Consider the following 24,562-nt stretch of genomic DNA (forward strand, 5'->3'; position numbering starts at 1 on the left):
AAGAGTATCAATGTTCATATCTCCCGTCAGTATAATTCTTTTTTTGTTATTTTTTATCAGTTTATCCAGTAGTATTACAAATCTGTTTAGAAACTCATTTGGATTAGAATTAGGTATCCTGTAAATGCATATTATAATTATATTCATAGAGCGTATTTCAATACCGCAACACTCAAAGACCTTTTCCGTAGATATTTCAGTACAATAGGGGACTGGGGTACATTCTATTGACTTATTTACAAGTATACAAACTCCACCGCGTTTTTCCTTACTCCTTGAAAAAACACTACCCAACTTAAAATTTTTAAGTCGAATATTTGTCTCATCGCCCAATCTTACAAATGTTTCGGAAAAACAAATAACATCAATATACGTATTTTCAGATAAAAACTCATTCAGTATAACTTCAACTGCTTCTAGTTTGTTCAACAGGCCAGCTATATTCTGATGAAATAACGTAAAACGGGACGTACTTAGAGTTTTACACTTTGATTTAGCCGAAAAAATGATGACGACGATTCATTGGGTGCAAGGTCTATAGAAATTTTATTTTTATCGCGAATTTTATTATTCATCATAGAAAATAAGTAAGGTATAGTTCCCTTTTTAAGAATAGGATTTAATTGTTTAGGCTTACTCTGTTGTGAAACTGCGCTTGTTTTTAGTTTGAAGTTTTTTAAACATAAAAAGTGGTCAGTATAGAATTGCATATCGATTAAGAAATTGATACGTTTACAGATATACTTTATAGAAGGATACATGCTATAGTTACATACGTTTAAAAATGTACAATTTTTATAATTATTACATACATGCAATAACATTTGATTTAACTTAAATTCATTCAAAAACCTATTTTGAAGCACATTAACAACTATTATTTTTGCATTCTTGAATGATCCTAAAGTCTTTGTTAAACTCGCCATCAACTGAAAAGGATTGCTGTCATTTTCACCAATAGAAATAATTAGGTAATTATCATCATAGTCTCTCAACATATTGCTACAAGAAAGGATGTCTGTAGCGGGGGCATAGGGCTTCGTAAAAGACTGAATTTTATATTTTTGATACTTGGTGTTTCGTCGACTGCGGATTAGCATAGGCGCCAAACCAATGAATTGTTGTCCACCAATTATAAGTATTTCAGGATCACTTTTTGGGACATCTTGAATACATTTTTGTGTCTCATCAATTGGTTGGAGAATAGATTCGTTTGGAATATCCTTACATATTTTATTGATATTGTCATCTTGCATATTTTGGTAGGTATTTGCGATCTGATTATTTACAACTGGACTGAAGCTCTTTGATGACAATTTTTTAGTGTTTTTTGTAGCAGCGCCATCTAGGGATTTAAGTTTACAAACAGAGGGTGATTTGGTTTTCGTAGTGGCCTTGGGAGAACTATTTGCTCTTAAACGATTATTTTCGAAAAGAAGATTTTTTATTTTTGAGTTAGCTGTTTCTAATTGATTTTTCAAACATTCTATTTCCTCTTTTAGTACATTAATATCGCATTGCTCAGTTGACAAGTCCGGTAAACTGTGGGTTGATGATGTAGACAGAAACGATGTATTAGGCGACTCAATTATGAAGGCAGTTTTATTTTTTCTTTGCGTAACGAATTCTTCATCCATCGTTAAGCTTTAATAATTTCTAGCGTCGTGAGTAATAGAGAGTTTTACCAACAAATAAAACTTACCTATTATTTTTTCTTCAATATCCGGAATCCATCTTGAGTCAAGCACCCCCTCTTTGTGCCTTGAGTCAGCGTTTCCCCTACCTCTCCGCTGGTGGCGCCCTCTATCGTACGGTTTTGGTACTACTTACAAGGCGCCTGAGCACCGGGTGAAGTCTCGTCATTATGGCACTCATGATGCACCAGGTAGACATTACCTGGATTCCGGATATTGAAGAAAAAATAATAGGTAAGTTTTATTTGTTGGTAAAACTCTCTATTATTTGTTTCGTATCAATATCCGGAATCCATCTTGAGTGATTTGTTTGTTATCACCTGGTGCGCAAGCTATGTCTTATGTATATAGCTTGTAATAGACGCTATAATGTGTATGTAATAGAAATAATAAACATTGAATGTTTAATACACTATTTATTCTTACTAATCAACATACAATGTGAATATACAATCTTTAATTTTATGTACTTAATATTTTAATTTTAAACAGGATCAAAATAATTAGACAATGATACCGATTCATTACAATTAAACCTATTATATTCAATCAATTCTTTTTGGTAATAGTTCTGGAAAGTATGTATTGCCTTCCAATTACCTGTTTCAAGAATTTTATCTATTGAAAAATTTTCTACCCAATTTAAAGAGGCTACAGCAGATCTCATAGAACCTGGAGAAGCCTCTATACCAGCCTCTTTCAAAAGGGATTTTATCCAGCCGCCAATAACAGTTCTAGATGCAGGCTTAGATTCACCTCTAGCTGTGATGAAAAGATGATTAATGTTATTTCGACGCTGTAGTGTTATTTTCAACAACTGTCTTATCCAAAAAATCAAGTTAAAGTTCTTAATAGGGTGTTCTCTAAGCCTCCACCCAGACTGCCTATGATTAATACTATCAGTCTTAGAACCAAAAGCTGGCCAGAATACAATTGAATTATTTTCATCCACTAAACTGTCACTATCAATGCGAAGTAAAGTAAGGTCATGAACTCTACGACCAGAGGCTAGTAATAATAAAGTAGATGTAAGCCTAGAAACCTGATAAATATTATTTTCATCTATACTATGTGAAGCAATATAATCTAGCAACTTTTTTGGATTCCAAATAGGCGGTTTTACAGGTTTATTTCGAGCAACAGATATAGCTTTAAGCATGTGCTTTATGAAAAAATTTGATGACATGTCAATATTAGTAGAAACACTAGTAAATGTTGAAATAACTGATTTGTGTAATAATATAGTTCTATATGCAAGTCCAACATCGCAATGTAAATGTGCCAGGTATCGCGCCACCTGATCGGCACTCGGACATTTAAAATTAATAAAATTTGACTCACACCATTTCTTCCATCTAGCCCATGCCGATTTGTAAGTATTCAATGTTGAGCTTCGCCAACTGGACATTAAAAGTTCTTGTTCCTGATTCGTCCAACCTGCTAATATTTCTTGCCACCCGACATCAACCAGGCTTCCAATTGCAGGTCTTGTACTTGTGGTGGGTGTACACCCGTTGTCGTGTCGATTAACACCTGTGCTAGATCTGGAATGAGATAAGGATGATCCAGCGCTCTCCGCTGTACATCTGCCCGCCAAAACGCTTTGTGCCATTTGGGGGCAATCAGAATGTACCTCCCCGTAGCTTCGTTCAGGTGATGTAGGACTGTCGGGATGAGATTTGGCGGGGGAAACAACCACCCTAGACTGTAATTCCACTGGTGACAAAAGGCGTTGTGATGCTGCGCCATGGGGTCTTGCAAGTCCACTGTCACATAGTTTGGGATCACATGAGCTGACGTTGAGGCAAAGAGATCTATTACTGGAGTTCCCCACCTTCGAAATATCTTCATCGTGGCAGGTGGTAGCAGATGCCATTCGGGACAAGGTTTCTGACGAGACAGAGCGTCCACTTCGGCGTTGTACCTGCCCGGAAAGTATTGGGCTTGAAGGTGAATGTTGAGCCCGTCCAAAATCGCCAGAAGCTGTCGAGTTAAATTTAGAAGCTTTTTTGATTTTGTCCCGCCTTCCTTGTTTATGTATGCCACGACTGTTCGATTGTCCGTTTGCAGAAGAATATGAGCATCTGCTAACTGGTTCTGTTCCTGCAAAATCACTGCATATACCGCGAACATCTCCTTTTGATTGGCGTGCCACGCTAATTGGCGCACTGTCCAGTGACCGAATATGTTTTTGCCTCCTAGACAAGCCCCCCAACCGATATCCGAGGCATCCGTCGTTAAAAGATGAGTTATTGCAGGTAGATGAATTGGCGAGCTCGTCTCGATTGCGTCCTTCCACCATACCAGGTCCTCTATCACTCTTTTCGGGATCTGAATCTTGCGATAGGGATGGTTCATTGGCAGCTGTCGACTGTAACATTGCAGTGAACGACAGTGAAGTCGTCCCCTTGGAACGACGAATGCGGCGAAGTTGAGTCTCCCCATTAAGGATTGATATTGCTTTAGGGACCAACTGCCTGTTTCGATCTGTTTTTGAAGTGCTTTGCGTAGCGTTAGGCACTTCGGCACCGACAGGGACTTTGCGTTGAGCGTTGTGTCCCAGGTAATGCCGAGAAACTCGAGGCATTGGGTCGGTACCAACACAGATTTTTCGAAATTTATGTTCAAGCCCAATAGCGACATGATTTTGATTGTTTGAGCTATGTCGTCTGCCAGCTGATGCATGGACTGACTTGCTAGAAGATAATCGTCCAAATAGACTACGCACCTGATGCCTTTGCTCCTGAGAAACTCTGCCACCCAATTGGTCAACGTGGCAAACGTTCTTGGTGCCGAAGAGAGACCGAAGGGCAGGCACGTCATTTGCAGCAATTGGTGCCGACTTGGATCCTGGTGATAATTGAGTCTTAAGAATCTGCGATGGCGTTGACAGATAGGCACGTGAAAGTAAGCCTGGCTCAAATCCAGTTTCACCATCCAATCGGAATCCTGCAAAAAGGCTGGCACGCGAAAATGGCTGAATAATTGAAATGGCTTTGTTTTGATGAAGAAATTTAACCGCTTCAAATTGAAAATTGGACGGTGGCTGCCGTCGGGTTTCGGTATCAAAAAGAAAGTCGAAAGGTAACTTGGAGTTGTCTCTGCTAGTTCTAATATTCCCGATTTCAACATGTCTTTTATTTGTAAGGTCATGTCTGGAGACGTCTGTGTTCGATATTTTTCCATTATAAGCGAATTTGGAAATATCAGCGGTGGTTTTCGGATAAAGGGAATACATACTCCACTTAGTAGTTTGCAAATTTGTTTTGGTGCACCAAAATTGCTCCAGACACATTGAAATTGTTTGAGACAGCCGCCGTAAAATAATTGATAGTCATTCGCGATTTTTATTTCTAAACGAAGGCCGCGATCCTTTTTCTTTTTGTTTATAACTACCCGATTTGTTTCTATTTGCGTATTTTTGTTGCTTAGATGTGCGTTTACCCTTTTTTGATGATGACGAGTTGTGTCGAAAAAAATGTTCATTCGATTGTGAGCTTGTTGACGGTTTAGATTGATTGTGCTGATTACGAATGAAATTATCCTTTATGTGAGGCCCTGATCGAGGTAATGCTATTAATTTTTCGGCCCCCCCAATTTTTTGGAGATAGTTTTGCACTGACTCATCATTAAATAACGTTGACGCACTTGGAGGTATTTTAAATAAAACGTCGCGGTGAAATTCCTCCGGAATTTGTTTAAGCAACGACTCGCGGCGTAAAGTAATACAGTCTGCCCGTCTTCCACAAACTATTTGTAATAAATCGTCAGTAACTTTATTGTATGCCGATTCTTTAGAAAATAACGATTCTATCTTATTAAACAATGAGTTTGGTGTTAACGACTCTTTTTCTTGACTAGCACAATCTACTAATGATTGCAACGTTTTTTGTAATTCATCTTTTTGGCATAATATAGCATTAGTTAAGGCTGCAAATGACCGCTCGATTAAATAAGAACGAGGGTCCTCGCGAAGCATACCTGATTCATACAGTTTTAAAGAATCGTTTACACTCAATTCCACAAAACCGGGTGTTGTCAAATACTTCTTTTGTACATCAACAAAACGAATAGCGTACCAATCATCGCGGTTAAATCGTTGTAAACTGTGCAATTTGTTTAGATAAATTTCACTTGATTGCGAATAAATCGGATCTTTGACGGTAGTTTTTAATTCGGATAAATTTAATTGAGATGTAGACGCGCCTTCTGTACTTAGGGTAGGTGGGCGTAAATTTAAATCGCTATTCGAATGAAGCACATTTTCAACGTTCTGATTAGTAGAAAGACCGTTGGCAAACGCGGCATTTTTGGTAATTAAATCCGTTAGATATGCAACTTGGTACGATAGCATGTTTAAGTGTTCAAAACTCACGGTTTGTTCTTCTTTACCCGCCTTTTTAAACCTTTTTCGGTGCACACGTGTATCCTGTGAATCACTGTCACTGCTCGAAGAGACGCTTTCACAATCCGAACTCGGTGGAGAAGACTGGCGACGACGCTTCCCAGAACCCGATTCTTTATTAACCGGTTCCTCATTGTGCTCGTAGTCCTGATTCTCCATAATTATCAAAAACGGAGAGGTTGCACTTTACACTTGATTTAAATTTAAATTTTAAACGTTCAAACAAAGAAACTAATTAAAATAAAAACGTAAAGTATTCACTTCTAGCTGACTTGTGCACGGCACAAAGAACGACGCTATAATGACGAGACTTCACCCGGTGCTCAGGCGCCTTGTAAGTAGTACCAAAACCGTACGATAGAGGGCGCCACCAGCGGAGAGGTAGGGGAAACGCTGACTCAAGGCACAAAGAGGGGGTGCTTGACTCAAGATGGATTCCGGATATTGATACGAAACAAATAATGTTTGAAATTTTAAAGAATAATTTCGGTACAAATATAGATTTTTAATAGAAAATAAAAAATCGACGACTGCCTTGAGATTCGAACGCGGTATCTATCGATTCGTTCCTCGCGTCGCAACCATTAGGCTACATGAACTTAATCTCTGATGTCGAAAATAGCGTATTGGTTATAGTAATAAAATTTATGTTTCTTTAGAGAGAATAAGTATGATGTTTTGTCTATATCACACTTGCACAGATCGCATTTACTTCAACGGTTTTGTTCAAAGTTATTTTCTTTGTTTGATTTTTTCAAATTATAAACACTTTTCGGATGTTTTGCGATAAAATAATCGTACAAAATAACACTAGATGCACTTTTTACACGGTATTATTTTTGTTTTTATGCACTTAGTCACAGTAATTTATTTAAAATGTTTCGAGTGTATTATCGAAAATTTATTAACTTTAGGGCTGTTATACGTTTAGATAACACTTGCAGATATTTATTAGAGATAACTAAAGATTTTTAAACACTTTTAAGCACTAGATTTGCATTAATATATTTTTAATTATACAAAAACTACAGAGACGATGTTTACACAGGCACAGCGCCATCTGTCCAGTAATACCATAACAGTAGTACCATAATATTCCATTCAATCTCAATTACAACTTCTAAAAAAAATTGCATTCGTCGTCCCATTTTTTTAGCTTGTATGCAATAATATATTTGAGACGAGTGTGGGTTTCTGTTAACATAATGTAGTTCATTAAATAGTTGAGAAGTGTTTGTTTTTAAACAACATTTTAAACATACATATATACTTGTTTTTTGTCTTGTGATTTAGTGCTTCACTTGGCTTATAGAATGCTGATTCTACATTGAGTTCATAAAATATATACTATGCTCTGCACTGTGACGTGTGAATCAATATTTTAAATTAATTATTGAATCATACCAGTGTCTCTTTCAACTCCTTTAAAATACAGGTTTTCAAGGAGTTTGTAGAAACATTTCAAGAAGTACCTAGCAGTACTTCTAAAGTTTGGGTGAAAGCTGGCACCTATGATGCAGGAGCTAGAAGTAAGTGATTGATTAATTATTTATAAAATATTTTATTATTTTGACTTATTGGTTGGTCAATTTATTTTATAAAACAGATATTGCAGTAAAATGCTAATTAAAACCATTTTCTTTACCCAGAGGAAGATACATCAGAGCGGGGTAAGCTTTACAAGCCAATATCACGACTGGATGAGAAGCGGAGTATCTCAGAGGCGGAGGTGGTGCGGAACCTGGCTCAGAGACCAGACCCGCCCGGCAGACCTCGCAATAAGAAGGGCAATGATAAGAAGAAGAGCAACTTGGAGCTGTTCAAAGAGGAACTGAGACAGTTAGTTTTAGAAAATAATCTCTAAATCATAAATCTTATGTTATTATATTTGCAAAAAACTATTTTAACAATACAAGAAAACGAACATTGTATGCTAAATGTACTACAAAAAAATTTCTACTGAGAATTTCTGGTGAAATTACTGTAGTTTACTGATATCATGTGGGCTCGTATGACACTGGCGATCCTAACACCACTAACTTGTATCTTGGCAACTTGAACCCAAAGGTGAGTTAAATTATTAGTTAAAGGAATCTATGTAAGCTATAAGCATTGTTTTTCATTTTACAGATGTAGATGTGTATTTGAAAAAAGGCTTTGAGAATCTATACATATAATAAAATCGTAGGAAAGTCAAAACTGTACATTGAATATTTTTTTAAAAGAATACTTGATCCATGATCTATAATCGATATAGAAACCAAAAACATAGTTTTTAGAATTTTTGTCTGTTTGTCTGTTTGTCTGTTTGTCTGTTTGTCTGTATGTATTTCCGAGCTAATCTCAGAAAGTACTGCATAGATTTACTTCAAATTTTGCATGAATATTCCTTAGAGGTCGGGTGAGGATAGTTTATACATATTATCATGATATCACCTTCGGGGGAGGAGCTGTGAACCTTTATTTTTCTTACCTATTCTGTGTACTACGACAGCGTACAATTTAAAGACTCATGTTTAAATGTTGGTTTCGAGTAAGCCATGCTATTATCTAGCTTTACAAAATAAAAACTATGTCATTTACGTAATTTGGGCAGAGAAACAGTTAAATGAATCTTAGCAGTATAAAGACAAATTTGAAACAGCGCCATCTATGTAGTGTTATAAAAATCAAACACACGTTAAATATATTGGAAATTAATAATAATCAAATGACGCATATATAAATGTTGTTTGACAATATCTAGATTGACACTATAAATTATGCCATTTAAGTAACTTGGGAAGAGAAACATAGTATAAAGAATGTTAGTTGTATAATGTTAATTTTGTAACAGCGCCATCTATGAGATTTCGTAAAAATCAAATCAATTTACATGTTAACACTACTGAACACACTGTTAAAAATTAATAATTTAAATATATGTAATTATGTTATTTATTTATTTAACTCTTTAACCCATATCTTCCGTTCCCTATAAGATATATTTCGTGTAAATAATAAATATACTACATTTTTTTAAAGTGAGGGTAGATTTTTATTACCCTCACTTTAAAAAAATAAAAACTAAAACTAGACACCATTATCTACAGTTAATCTAATGATTGTGTTCATTAGTTACAATTTTAAAAATCTTCGTGTTTTATAAATTTACTAGCTTACCGCCCGCGGCTTCGTCCGCTTTGTCTAAAACCTAATAAATTATATACTAAAACCTTCCTCTTGAATCAATCTATCTATTAAAAGAACTGCATCAAAATCTGTTGCGAAGTTTTAAAGATTTAAGCATACAAAGGGACATAGGGACAGAGAAAGCGACTTTTTTTTTATAGTATGTAGTATGTAGTTTTATTAATTTATAAAGCAATTGAATGCCATAAAACCAAAAATATCAAATGCAATCTTCGTGTTTTGTGAATTTTCACCATCATGCGTTCCCACAAAAGGTAAGTTGTTACTTATAGGTATTTATTTTTTATAATGATAGCAATTCATGTTTTTTGTTGGTATTATAGGTATTACACTTTTAGAATGAAATAATAAATGATGAATTCTTTTATTATTTTGAGGTGCATTGGGAACAGTAGTTTTTGATAAAATTTTATTTGTAAGTAGCTTTTTTTATAGATTTACAGTTAACTTTAGATTTTTTTATTAACAGATTCAATGCTCATAAAATTATATCGCCTTTGGAAGACGATTTCTGCTGATATTTTTACTACACCACTTGAAAATTGATGATTTGATTAAGTGGAAATTAGTAATCATCCGCTTCGTCAATTTTTGACTGAAGTTAATGTCCAACGTCCAATGGTTAAATCATTGGAAGTATCTCGGGAAATTTTGGAGGATATTCTTCAGGAAGGAGAGGAGGGGCAGCCAACCATATATCAAACTACTACGTTTTAGTACCGAAAAAAATGTTATTGCCAAATGAAACGTAAATTTTGCACTCACAACTTTACAAGTAATGTTTTTATTTTGACTTTGGGTTAGGTTATCTGATTATAATATTTATTTTATATTATGGCTATCGAGGTACCGACCATACTGGGATCAGAGTACATGATATACAGTTCATCATCCAGGATTGCTAAGAGCATTTTCACACTGAAAAAGATGTTTTCTTTGAATCGTAGTTGCTTCATTTATTTATTTTTAATCATTTTACATAATATGTTTTATATTTTATAAATGTATCATTTTCAGTATTGTAGATAAAATAAATTATGTAACGGTTTTATAAGAAAACACATTATATTTATTAGGTGACGGTGATTTCTTCCAGGCAAAAGATATTCATCAGCTCAATAAAATTTAATAGTATGTTGTTAGTTATTCTTTAGATTCACAATTGTAATGAGCATTTCCGCATGCAAGTTGTATCGTAGTTTAGATATATCATAGTTTTTACATATTAAAGTTCCAACAAAACCCTCCAATTTTTGAGAAGAGTTGAGCAAGATAATTTTAAAAATGTGCCGTGTTAAGTATTATAGAAAAGGTAAGTTCGTTGGTAATTATTATTTCTTCTTCATTTACATGTTGTTAGTAAAAATAAACTTTGACTAACAGTCAAAGTAGTCAAAGTATATTTTAACTAATACTACTTAATATCTATTATACTTATGTTCAGTATTTATCTGTATTATTATTGCTTGACAATTAATATATTTTTATGTCGTATACCAAATTATAAACATAAGTTTGATGTGTAATTAGCTGGATTTATTTTAACACACTCACAGACTTATATTTTATGTTAAAAGAGTGTTAATAGTGTAAATCATAATATATTTTTTCACAATTAAAAATAATACTTTTTTCTGATGGTGTTGGCATTGAATTAAACCGCACTGTCGTTTCGTTCACAGTGTGTTATGAGGAGCATAATATTCGGTCCTCATAATATCATAAAAAATCTGTGCGAAAACAATAAACACGTGTGAGGCCCTCACGGCAGATCGGGGCGGTCTGACGCGAAGTGGGGACAGCGTTGTCACTGTATCGCTCTTGCCACGCTGGTCAACAGACTTATTCGATAGTTCAGTTTTGTATTAAGACCGCTGGCTGTGACAACCAACCCGTGAGACAACCAAACCCGGTCTCCCCTACTATCCCGTGAGACCGAAACCTTCACTGAGAGGGTATGACGTCTCACAGCTGATCGCAAACGGCATATTGTACTATCCCGTGAGACCGAAACCCTCACTGAGAGGGAATTACGTCTCACTACTGATCACGACAGTCATATTTTATCTCGAGAATCTGAAACTTTGCTCAATACGAAGACCGTTTGACAAATGATAGGGTGCATCATAATATTATTCGATCTCTTGAAGATGAACATGAGCATAAGCAATGACTAGAGTAGGGACGCGAATATTACAATTATATGAGACAAGAACGATTAATAAGTTTGTTTAATGAAAGATTAAGAATTGAAACTATTCGGTCTCTGGAAACGTACGAATAGCGAGAGGCCCGTCTTACTGCAGACAGATTTCGTCATGAGGTAAACAATCTACGAATTCGGTGGTGTAGTCTGACAAATATAAAAGTGGGTTTGCTCACACAATTGATTACAGATCATCTTCTGTATAGGCGATATTAACGTAGTATGTTCTTTTTGTAATGCTTTAAAGTGTAGTAAGGAGTCGGCTTTCGTTTGAAGATACACCGGTACCTTTGATGATCCTTTGGTGCTCAATAATTATCAGAAGGTCTGTTCATGCTTACTTTTAAGATACAAGGTCAAGTTTACCTTTTGATAGGATCCCTTTTGCCTGAAGGCCAACCTAAGTTTGTTTAAATATATTTTGTATTCGACTACAACGAATAGTGGAGTACAAGAAATCAATATTTCTCAAATTTAAAACTGAACTCATTTCACAATTTTAGAACAGGTTAATTCGTGTGTATGCAGTTTTAAATCGACATTAGAAGCTTTTCCTCAAGATGGTGATATCGGCACTCAGGAACTCCCTGGACGTGTTATAACGCCCAGGCCACAGTATTACAATTTTTCCTACAGAAGGGCGACGAATGTATTTTCGCATAGCAACGGAGGGGAACTCGCGGGGGGTCAAGTGACGCGGGCAACGTACCACAAACATGCTTAGTTTGTGGTACCGAGCGCGAAATATATTCATCGTGTTTTTAGTAAAGTTACTATGTAAACTAACGTAATTTAATATGTACTTAGGTACATGTTCTATAATGGTGTGCTCAAACTGTTAATCTACATTTAATTTAGATTATTATTTGATACTAACTACTAAGTAATGTAGAATTTAAATCACATTCATTCATGTTTTCTTCAGATTTTAAGATTTTCTTATCAGTGTTCAATTTTAATGTAGTTACCTAATATGAATTTTAACTTAAGTAAGATTAATCGCTTTTATAGTACCTACTTTAATTAAAAATGTATTTATAAATAAGTCAGGTCAGGACTAAAATTATAATAACCTAAATATTCATTTTTTGAAGGTTACCAAGAAGTGAAAATAGAAAAGGAGAATGGTTAGAAGCAATTGAAACTGAAAATATCAAGCCAAATGTAAAGGATATCTGGGGGCACGGTAGTGCCCCCGCCAAGACGAGCCAAGCGAACAAGCGACGGGCACTACCTACCTTTTCTCGAAGCGCTTCGACGTTTTTTTGAACCCTCATAACTTGGGTTTGGATTATGCTAGATCAACAAAATTTTCGGGATATATTGTCAATAGCGGACTTATTGAACTTAATAAGTTTTAATGACATTAGCTTTTATACTTCAGATTTTATTTATATCTAAAAAACGCTAATTTCGTCACTGACTCACTGATGATCATCAAAATTCTTAAGGTATTTCCTAATGTCCTAGAAAGCTGAAATTTTGTATGTAAGCTAGTATTAGCACACAAACAACAAAAAAATTATAAAACTTGTAACTTTCCTCCCCCATCCCCTTAAACTAGGGGATGGGAGATTGTATGAGACCTGTAATTTTAAATTAAATTTTGATGACGCTAGAGGTCTAATCTAATAATCTAAAACTTGGTTCCCCTAGATATATATATGTTTGTTAAAAAAAAATTAAAAGTTTAATCGACATATAAAATTTTGTTACAAACAACTTACAAAAAGAAATGAAATCCCACCAAAAACATTTTCATGTAAAATGTTGCCAAGACGAGCCCATATGACTCGCACTGTCAAAAAGTTATCAGATCTCATGTAGAGCCAAGCTTCTAACACTACACGCCCTAACTCTACAAGGCCTAACTTCACAAACTCTACACCTTAGTCAAAATATGTGGCTTGGCCGTTCGTTACTACAAGAACTATTGTATAACACAAAAGTTATGATCAGTGAATTAATTTTTCACCTTACGCCGATGTGAATGTAGCGAAATGGCCAAGCCACATATTTTGACTAAGGTGTAGAGTTTGTGAAGTGAGGCCTTGTAGAGTTAGGGCGTGTAGTGTTAGAAGCTTGGCTCTACATGAGATCTGATAACTTTTTGACAGTGCGAGTCATATGGGCTCGTCTTGGCAACATTTTACATGAAAATGTTTTTGGTGGGATATCATAGTACATTTCCCAGAAAGTGCTTTCAATAGAACAATGGATGTGATTAGTCTGCACGATGATGCTACACCAGTATGTCTGCCGCTGCATTCACACAGGGTGAGGTTTTTATCTGTAGACACGTGATGTCTTCCAATTTACTTTTGGTCTTTTTATTTAGATTTAGGGCTGTCATTTATAATCTAACGTTTCTCCTATTTTGAAGGAGGCCTGTGAACAAACTGAGATGGTTTTATATGATTTTTTGAGTACAAACTTGGGTGATATTTGGTTGTTGAAATGTTATTGACTGAGGGAAAGTGCAATTTACTTTAAATACATGGGGTGTTTTAAGTTATTTTTCTATTCTTTATAAATTTATATATATAAAGCATTTGAATGCCATAAAACCAAAAATATAAATTCAAATTCCGCTATTGTAAGCCCTAATGTTGATATTAATTTCAAACCATCAGCATTGCCCTTTTAATTAAAATGTATTGCATTTTAGTTTAAATGTAAAGTGAACAATGCTAGTTAATGTAAACTGTGACATTTCATTTCCAGGTACCAGTTGAGCCTCAAATCCCGAACTCAAAAATGAACAGAGTGAATCCGAGTGCATCCCAGGCTGCACAAAATAGTTTAGCTCTATAATTTTCTCTGTTATTATATATTATTGTTTTTTTGTCTATTATTTATAAATAAATAAATTACTGTATATTGTGTTGTTCATCGTAATAAAATACTATTATATACCTGTATTATTATACAGGGTTACAGGAAAAGTCGATGTAGATCCGTTAAGGGCATGTAGTACACATCATTTCTGAATGATTTCACTATGTAACCTCCCATCCTAAACTTAACCGTTTTCGAGTTATTCGAGTTTTAATTTTTTTTATGAAAATGGCCAATTTTTCGGCTATTCAATTGAATATTTTGAATTTTTTTGACTCTTATGATTATTTTTTTGGTTTTTTACATGAAGAATGAGATGCTTAATTACCTCAATGACTAAAATTGCACGTAAGTTAACTAAATAGGTCATTGTAGACGATCGAAACATAAGAAAATAAGTACAAATTATAAAAATATATTTTTCTTTTCTGGATATCTCAAAAAATTATTATGGCACTTGCTCTGCAGATGTGCTTAAAAACATCTACATTTTATCAGCTATCCAACGAGGTTTAACAACCTATGGTTGTATTTAAACTCATAGAAAAAAACACAGTTGAAAAGGTTCAGGTAGTAGGTCTAACGGGTCCCTCGGCTATTGTCCTTCAAGTTAATCCGGTGCGTGTGAGCGAGAAAACTTACGATTTATGCAGATGAGAGTGAGAAAAATAATGTGCAAAAACAAGTTTGGGGATACAACATGCCCATTGTTTTGTATTTGGCCGTTTGTTTGCTTGCCATCCATTTTAGTCTGCTCATGCGATTCGTCCATGGTAGATGCGAATTATTGTGCTTTCGGATTCCCACACGACTTATGTGTGTGACTTAGGTGACCTACTAATGATCTCCCATTACAATTACTGCGGGACATGTGGTTTCAACATGATGGCTGCTCTGCTCATTTCAGAAGAAGCGTTAGGGAATGGTTGGACACGTAACTATCCTAACAAATGGATTGGACGAGGTTGGCCTTTACCCTGGCCACCCAGATGTCCCGACCTGACCCCCATTGATTTTTATGTATGGGGGCACATGAAGAGCCTCGTTTACAGTGAGCCCAACCCCATATCGTTAGTGGAAGTTCTCAAAGAAAGGATGCTGCTTGTGTGCTGTTGAAATGCTGCTAACGACATAAGAAGAACATTAACCACATGGTGTAGTGAAAAGTGGACTACGTGAAGGAATGAGAAAATGTGTGCGAAATAGAGGTGGAACGTAGAACATGAGCTATAAAATTTTATTCAAAAACATTAGGTGAATAAATGTTATTTTGAACTGATTTATTGTTTCATTTAGCTTACTACAATCACCGACGATCTGTACGCCAACTATGAGTTGAGCGTGAGTGACTTTGTATGCCAACTAGCGTTAACAACGCACCGATTACGTTATTTTCCAAACAATAGCCAGTAACTAGTCACTTACGCTCAAGTAATAGTTGGCGTACGGTCATTATTTGTACGATCGACGATGTGAACAAAAAAAATGCTATAAAACTGAATGATCTCCTAGATCAGGATAGCGGGATATCGATGGATGCATGAAGGTTGTACCTAGCCGAGGGAGGCCTATGTTCAATAGTGGAAGCCAGTAGGCTGAAATGATGATGCTGAACTTAAGTCAAATTAATAAGATTAAATAAGGGCTATTTATTCTGACTGCCATGTAGCCTTAGAAACTAAGTTTCACCTTTGAGGTTAATAAATACCCTAGAGTGTTATACCTCGTTGGATAGCTGATAAAATGTAGATGTTTTTAAGCATATCTGCAGAGCAAGTGCCATAATAATTTTTTGAGATATCCAGAAAAGAAAAATATATTTTTATAATTTGTACTTATTTTCTTAAGTTTCGATCGTCTACTATGACCTATTTAGTTAACTTACGTGCAATTTTAGTCATTGAGGTAATTAAGCATCTCATTCTTCATGTAAAAAACCAAAAAAATAATCATAAGAGTCAAAAAAATTCAAAATATTCAATTGAATAGCCGAAAAATTGGGCATTTTCATAAAAAAAATTAAAACTCGAATATCTCGAAAACGGTTAAGTTTAGGATGGGAGGTTACATAGTGAAATCATTCAGAAATGATGTGTACTACATGCCCTTAACGGATCTACATCGACTTTACCTGTAACCCTGTATATGTTGTTTCATTATATTACATTCCTCAAAACTGAAATTACCAAATTGTAAGTCTACCGTAATCCTTATATCGAAGTCAAAATTGAACTGGATTTATCAAATTATACAGCTATCTTGTCCTGCGAGGTTGCTGGTGTTTTACAAGTAACCCTGTATAGGTGTTACCATCACGAGCAGCCATCGCCATACTTAATTTTATTAATTGGCATTGTCATTTTTTCCATTTGTAATTTTACGTCTATGTTTTGTACAATAAAGTTAAAATAAATAAAAAAGAGTGTGTGTTTATGTACACGCGTTAGAAGTTACTTCTTTGGCGTATGGACAAAATACTAGAATATACAACTTGAACATAGTTATCAATTTTCATACCACCTAGAACTTACTTCATGCTGTTAATTTTAGGTGTCGGTGTGCGCGCGCATCGTAAAAATTCACTCTCACTATTTTTCTCCACCGCGCCAAAACAAATACTTATAAATTCAAAATAAATATATTAATATTATTTTTATATCGATAAACATTATTCTCGGCACTAAACACCGCCATGTTTTGTTACAAGCATTATGGCGCCGGCCACACTTTTTTTTGTAGGTATGTCACTTCCATGTGATTCCATATTCATTGATCAAACGTTACGCTAATAGAAAGCCACTTGGCTAGGGGGGCAGAGACGTTAGAGCGTTTTCACATTGTCCGGTCCGATATCGGATATCGGACGCCGATAGCCGATATCCGATATCGGAGGCTAAGTAAAATGTATGATTTACGTACCTGTCTTTCACATTGTCCGGTCCGATATCGGATATCGGAGCCAACACCGATATTCCCGTGAACTATCGGACGATAATGTTCAGTGTTACCAGCTCAATTTTCGAAAAGGTAGTATACCAACAGCAAAAAAAGCACTAGTTTGTGTATTTTCAGTCATTTCTAGGCGCTAAATGTAAAAAAAAAATCCTTTCATTTACTTTAAACCTTTTTATTAAGAAAACATTCATTTAAGTATTTAAAGGCATTAAAAATACGATTTATACGGGAGCTATTTTAATATCGTCCTATAATATACGGCAATTGGCTGAACTGAAGTAAACAAAAATATATTGTGTTCTTAAATTCAACCGTATCTTCGAAATATTAGTATCTTTTATCTTTATTTACTCATTCTGCCTCGCTCCTCCTCCTACTCGGACTACTGTTGTGCTGTAAGCTGTTTATTGTATTGTTGTCATTGAGTCACAGATTTAGTGCTTTGTTTTAGCGCCGATATCAAACCTGTATAATAAATAGCACATCTAAATAATATTAAGTAATTAATAATATCAAATCTTTTTTATATTTTACTTTTCCAGCTGTTTTTGAAGTCGGTTTCTTTATTGTAGTTATTTTTACTGTATGTACAACTACGATCTATCAGTTGATTTTTTTTAAATCAAACCCTTTTTATTGAAAAGAAAATTTACAATACGGCAATTTTGTTTAGTTTTCTCTAAAATTTCAGAATTAGAATGCGGCAACCCTTAGACTAAGGATTGGTCTCCGCGCGCGCGCTACGACTAGATACCGCTCCACCTAAAAACAATAGCTCCGTGAGTACGGCAACTCAGTTCTGTAGTGTGTGTAAGGCAATTTGTAAGGACGCTAGTGTGTGTGAAGAATTGTACTGCCAGCTACATAAATTTTACCCCATAAATGGGAAATGGGCTATCTTGGAAAGAAGTTTGAAAAATATTTTCATTTCATTTTGGCCTTGCCGGGAATCGAACCCATGAACATGTGACTCAAATCCACTTGCGATGCCACTATACTATCACAAAGGTTTTTTAAAAGTAAAAAAGCAGTAATAAAAAAATAACATATGAGTCAGTTAAACAAGGTTAAACAGAAATAAATTATTGTTATTATCATTTTTTTTATAATATGCGTTAGTACCTAATACTCCTAATAGTATTGAAAAAAAAAAACATTATGAATAAAATAAGTTCAAATTAAAAGTGTGTTTTTGGGATATGCAGTACGGCAACACTAAATGGCGTCGTATTTTCGTAAACAACATTTTCAAAGTACAGGTGAAATATCGAATAATACGATTATTCCTGATGTTACGTGATCCCAGTGTCTTTCTTATTATTTGTTGTATTTTTTTTAAACAGTTTTATGACACAAACAGGCATTTTACTTCAGGTTTTGTCCAAAATCTTTAGAAACTATCGGTACACCCTCTCCACACAATGCTCGTGACACGACTGGCTCGGGTACGCCGATTTCGGCGTACTTTTAGTTGCCGCATTTTTCGAGTACGCCGGCGGTATCTAGTCGTAGCGTGCGCGGAGACCAATCCATAATCTAAGGCGGCGACCCTAAATTTTGTCAAGAACGCGCGGCGACTTTTGAGCTTGTTTACTATTTTGGTTGTCATGGCTATATTATTATTAGTCTGTGGTACTATGTACATTGCGGAATCTGTGACTGTGAATTAGTTTAGTTTAATTTATTTCTGTTTAAATATTTGCACCCCCAGATATTAGGTAGAATGTACATATTAGCACTATAAAATTGTAATAACAGCACCTACATTTGTAAATGTAATTTGAATTTGTATTTGCTAGTTTCGTCGCTTTAATACTGAGTTGAATTTTTTTTTTATTTTATTTGTATAAGAACATAACAGTCATACATGATTTAATATAAAAAAGTTCTAAAATTCACTACGACCACACAACATGTTCTAATAATAAAAAAAGAAAAACAGCATATAAAAAAACAAGCCTCACAATGAAGTTGAATATTGAAACTAGATTCTGACTCTGCAGAGGGTACAAATCCATACTCCGCAGTCAGCAGATTAAACCGGTTTGAAAAACATCAGTTTATTTATTACTATTTATTTCATTTAAAATAAAGTTTATTTTTTGTAACACAAATGCATCCACTGTTTATTTTAATTCCCAATATATCTACTTTTCCAGTTTCTGGCAACACTCATGTTATCGGGACGATATTATCGGATAATGTGAAAGGGCAAATTGTGTCCGATATCGGATATCGGCTATCGGCTTCCGATATCCGATATCGGATCGGATAATGTGAAAACGCTCTTACTCTAAAAATCGAAATCTGACATCTAGAATCGAATGCATTGATTACTTGTGAATAAAAATCATCATAAATTAATAAATTCGATTGACAAATATTTCAAATCCGTATCGATTAATTCACTTTAATCGATGTTTTTAAGCAGGTTACCTCTCTTTGAAGATAAAATTGATAGACGTCAAATGTTGCCTATTAAATTGGCTCGACTATAATATTTCACTTGCATAAGTAAGTAATGCATTTACCAAAAATCGTAAATGATCGAAAACATGATTTTATACATCATTTTTATTTTAATACAGATTATAACACTTTTCGCTAAGGATGGTAACACTTATTTCTTGTGTCTATGGTCATTCGATGGATTTCAAAACGAACAATGTTGTTTATGAAAATTCAAAAAGTACGATACAATTGTGCGTTTGGTATAACAAAATATAGAATGTAGTTCAGTAAGAGAGCGCTGTTAGCATAATGTTCAAGCATCAGCGTCCGCGCCCTTCAGCCTGAGGCGCGCGAAGTCTTCGAAGATTATGTCGTCGTCTTGTTCTTGGCCATTTTCGTTTCTGTAAACAAAATTCGATATTAGTTTACGTGTAGTGTAAGTATAGTGAGGTCTTAGATTACAAAATAAAAGACAGATGGAGCGTTGCCGAACTAAACCGAATGATTTATCGTCATTTTCAATAAAGCTATGTGTGCTGTCATTTCGCCGCTGCACTGTACGTATACGGTGCTTCTGTGTGCGTGTAATGTTACCAGATATTGAAAAATTTCCCAAATTTTTCCCCGACTACGGAAAAAAGAGGGTTATGTTTTTCGAGTTTATGTATGTATGTATAATATTTCTTTGACACGCCCTGCAGTATAAACCGTTGGACCGATTTTGAGTTGTGAGGTTTCATTGCAATCATCTGAATTATTATGTTAGTGGCGGTAGTGACGTAGGCTATACATATACATAAATTAGCAGTCAAGTTTTAATTTTTCTTACCTTCTCGGTAACCTAGCAAAGATGCCAGTCTTGAACCGATGATTGATACATACCTATCACTAAACATAATATGTACAACACCTAATGTATTTAGCTCTAAGGTTAGGTTAAGTTTGATTGGATTTGATTGGACGAATTTGAATTTGAATTTGAATTTTATTTTAATATAATTTCGGGTTAGTGATTTTTTTTTATAATATTACATAAAGTACCTGCCTACTAAAGTTATACATATATGGCCGAAATAATTGTTTTCAATTTTTAATTAAATAAATTACATAAAAAATGCCAGAAATAAAGGCCTAATACAAAAATATCGGTGTCAGGGCTTGGAATAATTATCTCTGCACTGTCGTTGTGTTTGACAGAATGAAAAATATGGCAGAACATTCTTGAATCAGCCTCTTAACCCGTGTAGCGTCCTACGCACAGCGGTTGTAACATTGAAGGTCATCAGTAGAGACGTACAAGTGAATGTTTCCAGTATAAAAAATATTTCTCTATGCCTTAAACATTTATAATTCGAATCGACACGACTCCGAGACAGGAAATACAGACTAAAACAAAAAAAAAAAAAAAAAAAAAAAAAGTGAATCATTGATTGAGTTGCGTCATCGGCCATAGTTTGTAACGTTCGTCTTGTTCAACGAATATTTGGATTGTGAATTATGCCGAGAGGAATAATTAGATGAGTGATAATTGAGACGTATATTACTGGAAATTTTACGTAGAATACGTTTATGATATTGGTTTTAGGGATATTTGAAGAATACTCAGTGAAAAAGTGTCTCAACTTTTCAGTGCGGAAGACGCAAAATGGCGCTTTTTTTCTTGTTTGTGAATAATGGATATTTGTTATTATTCATAGTGAAATACGTTGTGTTAAATGTGTGAAAATATAAGTGAATGTATTTGGCAATCGTGTAGTGATATGAAAACGTGAATATGATCATTTGATGACTCACCATTATCATGTAAGTGTTAGTATGTAAGCAATTAAAATTAAAACAAAAGAAAATCAATTTTTTATAATTTTATAGAAAAAATATATCGTCATGATTACATTTTTATGCTATAACTAGTTTCTTCCTCTTTCCAAAAATATATCATACATGGCATATAATTATAGAACAATAGGGTAAATAAAATTTTCAAACTCGGTAGTCATAAAAAAGCTAGATTTCGTAAACTACCTCGACATACTTGGGACGCATAACATCTGTGCGTATGACGCTAGACGGGTTAACTTCACAGAGCAAGTAATATAGGAAGAGACGGCACTCAGTACTTCGATTTCGAGCTCACGCACACATATGCATGTATTACTTAGGTTAAGTCTTATATACCAACCTATGAAAAGTTCACGTCAAAAATGATCCACATTGCTGCCAACATTTAAAAGTTGAAGTTGCTAGTGATGTCTCCTTTGAGTACATATTATCGATAAAACTTCATATCGATATCGATAAAATTTTCGATGCTGGGTAACATCACTACTAATTCTCATCCTTATTCAAATTTATAGGAAATTAAAAATAAAACACCAACAATGTAGATCAATAAGTTTATTATAATATGTATAATAATAATTACCTATATATAACATTTTTATATAATATTAAAACTCACTATTATCAGCAAAAATGGATAATTCCATTTGAATTTTGAATTTTACTGAATATCTTTATTTAGGCATGTAGGACCGTCCCGGCTCCGATCGGGTTGACACAGAATAAAAAACATCATAAAATATAGACTATGTTCATCAGGTATCAAAAGAGGGTGTTAATTTTTGATAGACATAAATTTGAACCTCAATGTAATAATAGTTAGGTTTATGTGTGACGATTTAATATGTAGTTAGGTTTGTGTTTAGGTTAGGTTAGGTTAGGTTAGGTTTGGTAACATCAACAACAACAAAATCAACAACAACAACAACAACAACAACAACAACAACAACAACGACGACGACGACGACGACGACAGCAAAAACATCAACAACGACAACAACAAACGAGGGCGTTAATTTTTGATAGACATAAATTTGAACCTCAATGTAATAATAGTTAGGTTTATGTGTGACGATTTAATATGTAGTTAGGTTTGTGTTTAGCTTAGGTTAGGTTAGGTTAGGTTACATCAACAACAACAACAACAACAACAACAACAACAAAAACAACGACGACGACGACAACAACAACATCAACAACGACAACAACAAAAGAGGGCGTTAATTTTTGATAGACATAAATTTGAACCTCAATGTAATAATAGTTACGTTTATGTGTGACGATTTAATATGTAGTTAGGTTTGTGTTTAGGTTAGGTTAGGTTAGGTTACATCAACAACAACAACATCAACAACAACAATAACAACAACAACAACAACAACAACGACGGTGTGACGATTTAATATGTAGTTAGGTTTGTGTTTAGGTTAGGTTAGGTTAGGTTAGGTTCGATTTCTAAGAGTACCCGCGGCCCCGGCTAACTGCGCGGCTCGACGGAACACAGTGGGGTTTTAGTCGGTAAGAATCCGACATAACCCTTGGCTCCTTCCCCGGGGGCCGTGGGTATCTTTGGAAGATTTCCCCACTATAAAAAAAAAAGGTTAGGTTAGGTTACATCAACAACCCCCCCATCAGTTCCAAGCCTTGTCGTGGCCGGGGGGGCTCAGTAGCTTGGAGTGCACTCGTGTACTCTGAGTGAAGCTAATTGGACGCGGAGGGGCTGAAAGGCCGGTCTGTCGTCTGACGACACGATTGGTTCGACGGCCAGGGATCCATATAGCTGGCTGGCTGGCTTGAAGGCCGGCTGGCCGGGCTGGCTGGAACCGGCTGGTCACACCGGCTGCCTCGCTGGCTGGCTAGGGGGCCGGCTGGCAGGCTGGCTGAAACCGGCTGCTCCACCGGTTGGCTGGCTGGCTGCTTTGGACGGCGGCTGGCTGGCATGCTGTCACCGGCTGGTTGTCCGGCTGGCTGGCTGGCTGCCTGGATGGCTGGCTAGCTGGCTAGGATCCTCCGGGGGGCCAGGATTGGCTCAGGTGCCGTTGTGGTACGGCGAGGGATGGCGGCTAGTGGTCGCGGCCTGGTAATTTGGCTGGGCAAAACGGGGTTGGAAGGTCGATCGGGGCTCGTTTGGGTCTCGTTCCGACCGACTGGCAGGGGGCTGCGCTTTGCGGCGATGGATGGCGGCCAGAGGCCGCGCGCGTTGTTTTTTGTTGGTAGTCTAACTACCAACAAAACAGGGGGCGGGATCCCGACGCGTCACTTTTGTGACACGCGGTGACTCCTGAAGGTGGGTGTAGGGCGGCGGCTGTCCTGAGACAGCCGTCTGCCAACTCGTAATCCGGTCCGTGGGGCCGGACCGAGGGCCGCCACTTCTGGTGTGAGGTGGGGGCTGCGAGGGAAACCTCTATAAAAGTGCGCCGGAGGGTCGTTTGACGCGTGACTCACGTTTCGGGGGGCCTTTCGGCGCGCGTCCTTCGGCCGGTCAGTGCTGGGGTCGAGGGTTTGGGGAACGCCGATGATGGAACGGGGAACAATCCATCATCGGCGAGTAGGTGGCGTGAGCTCGTGTACGGCTTGCGCCACCCCGGGGTGGGCATTTGGTGGAGGGCCTGGAAACGGGCAAGTGGCGGAGAGCCTGGAAACGGGCAACTGCTGGGCGGGACATGCGGAAGATTGCGAATGTGTACCCGCATCCCGTCTAAAGCAGCGCGTTGGTACACGGTGGGGTTTTGGTCGGTAGGAATCCGACATAACCCACGGCTCCTTCCCCGGGAGCCGTGGGTATCTTAGGCAAGATTTCCCCACTTGAAAAAAAAAAAAAAAAAAAAAAAGGTTACATCAACAACAACAACAACATCAACAACAACAACAACAACAACAACAAAAACAACGACGACGACAACAGCAACATCAACAACGACAACAACAAAAGAGGGTGTTAATTTTTGATAGACATAAATTTGAACCTCAATGTAATAATAG

At 36.1% G+C, this 24,562-nt stretch overlaps 1 protein-coding gene and 2 long non-coding RNA genes across 3 annotated transcripts; 1 reads left to right on the forward strand and 2 right to left on the reverse strand.

Annotated features, from left to right (window-relative positions):
- Positions 1 to 1,676: 1,676 nt before the first annotated feature.
- LOC123705257 lies at positions 1,677 to 5,550 on the reverse strand. Its single transcript, XM_045653999.1, has 2 exons — positions 3,038 to 5,550; positions 1,677 to 1,803 (listed from the first exon to the last, which is right to left on the reverse strand). Coding segments are annotated over exons 1-2 (1,953 nt in total). The 5' UTR covers positions 4,990 to 5,550; the 3' UTR covers positions 1,677 to 1,802.
- An 8,120-nt stretch (positions 5,551 to 13,670) lies between these two features.
- Positions 13,671 to 14,375, forward strand: LOC123705331. The gene is made up of 2 exons (XR_006753298.1): positions 13,671 to 13,774; positions 14,222 to 14,375. It is a non-coding gene; the product is annotated as an uncharacterized LOC123705331 (long non-coding RNA).
- Positions 14,376 to 19,846: 5,471 nt separating this feature from the next.
- Positions 19,847 to 20,776, reverse strand: LOC123697152. The gene is made up of 2 exons (XR_006752194.1): positions 20,571 to 20,776; positions 19,847 to 20,142 (listed from the first exon to the last, which is right to left on the reverse strand). It is a non-coding gene; the product is annotated as an uncharacterized LOC123697152 (long non-coding RNA).
- Between the last annotated feature and the right edge of the window lie 3,786 nt (positions 20,777 to 24,562).

Source organism: Colias croceus, chromosome 1 (assembly GCF_905220415.1).
Source record: "Colias croceus chromosome 1, ilColCroc2.1".
In the NCBI taxonomy this organism is placed as follows: Eukaryota; Metazoa; Arthropoda; class Insecta; order Lepidoptera; family Pieridae; genus Colias; species Colias croceus.

What these genes read in the sequence shown, in the direction of transcription:
- LOC123705257 (XM_045653999.1), bottom strand. Translation starts at nt 4,989, where the DNA reads ATGTGTCTGGAGCAATTTTGGTGCACCAAAACAAATTTGCAAACTACT.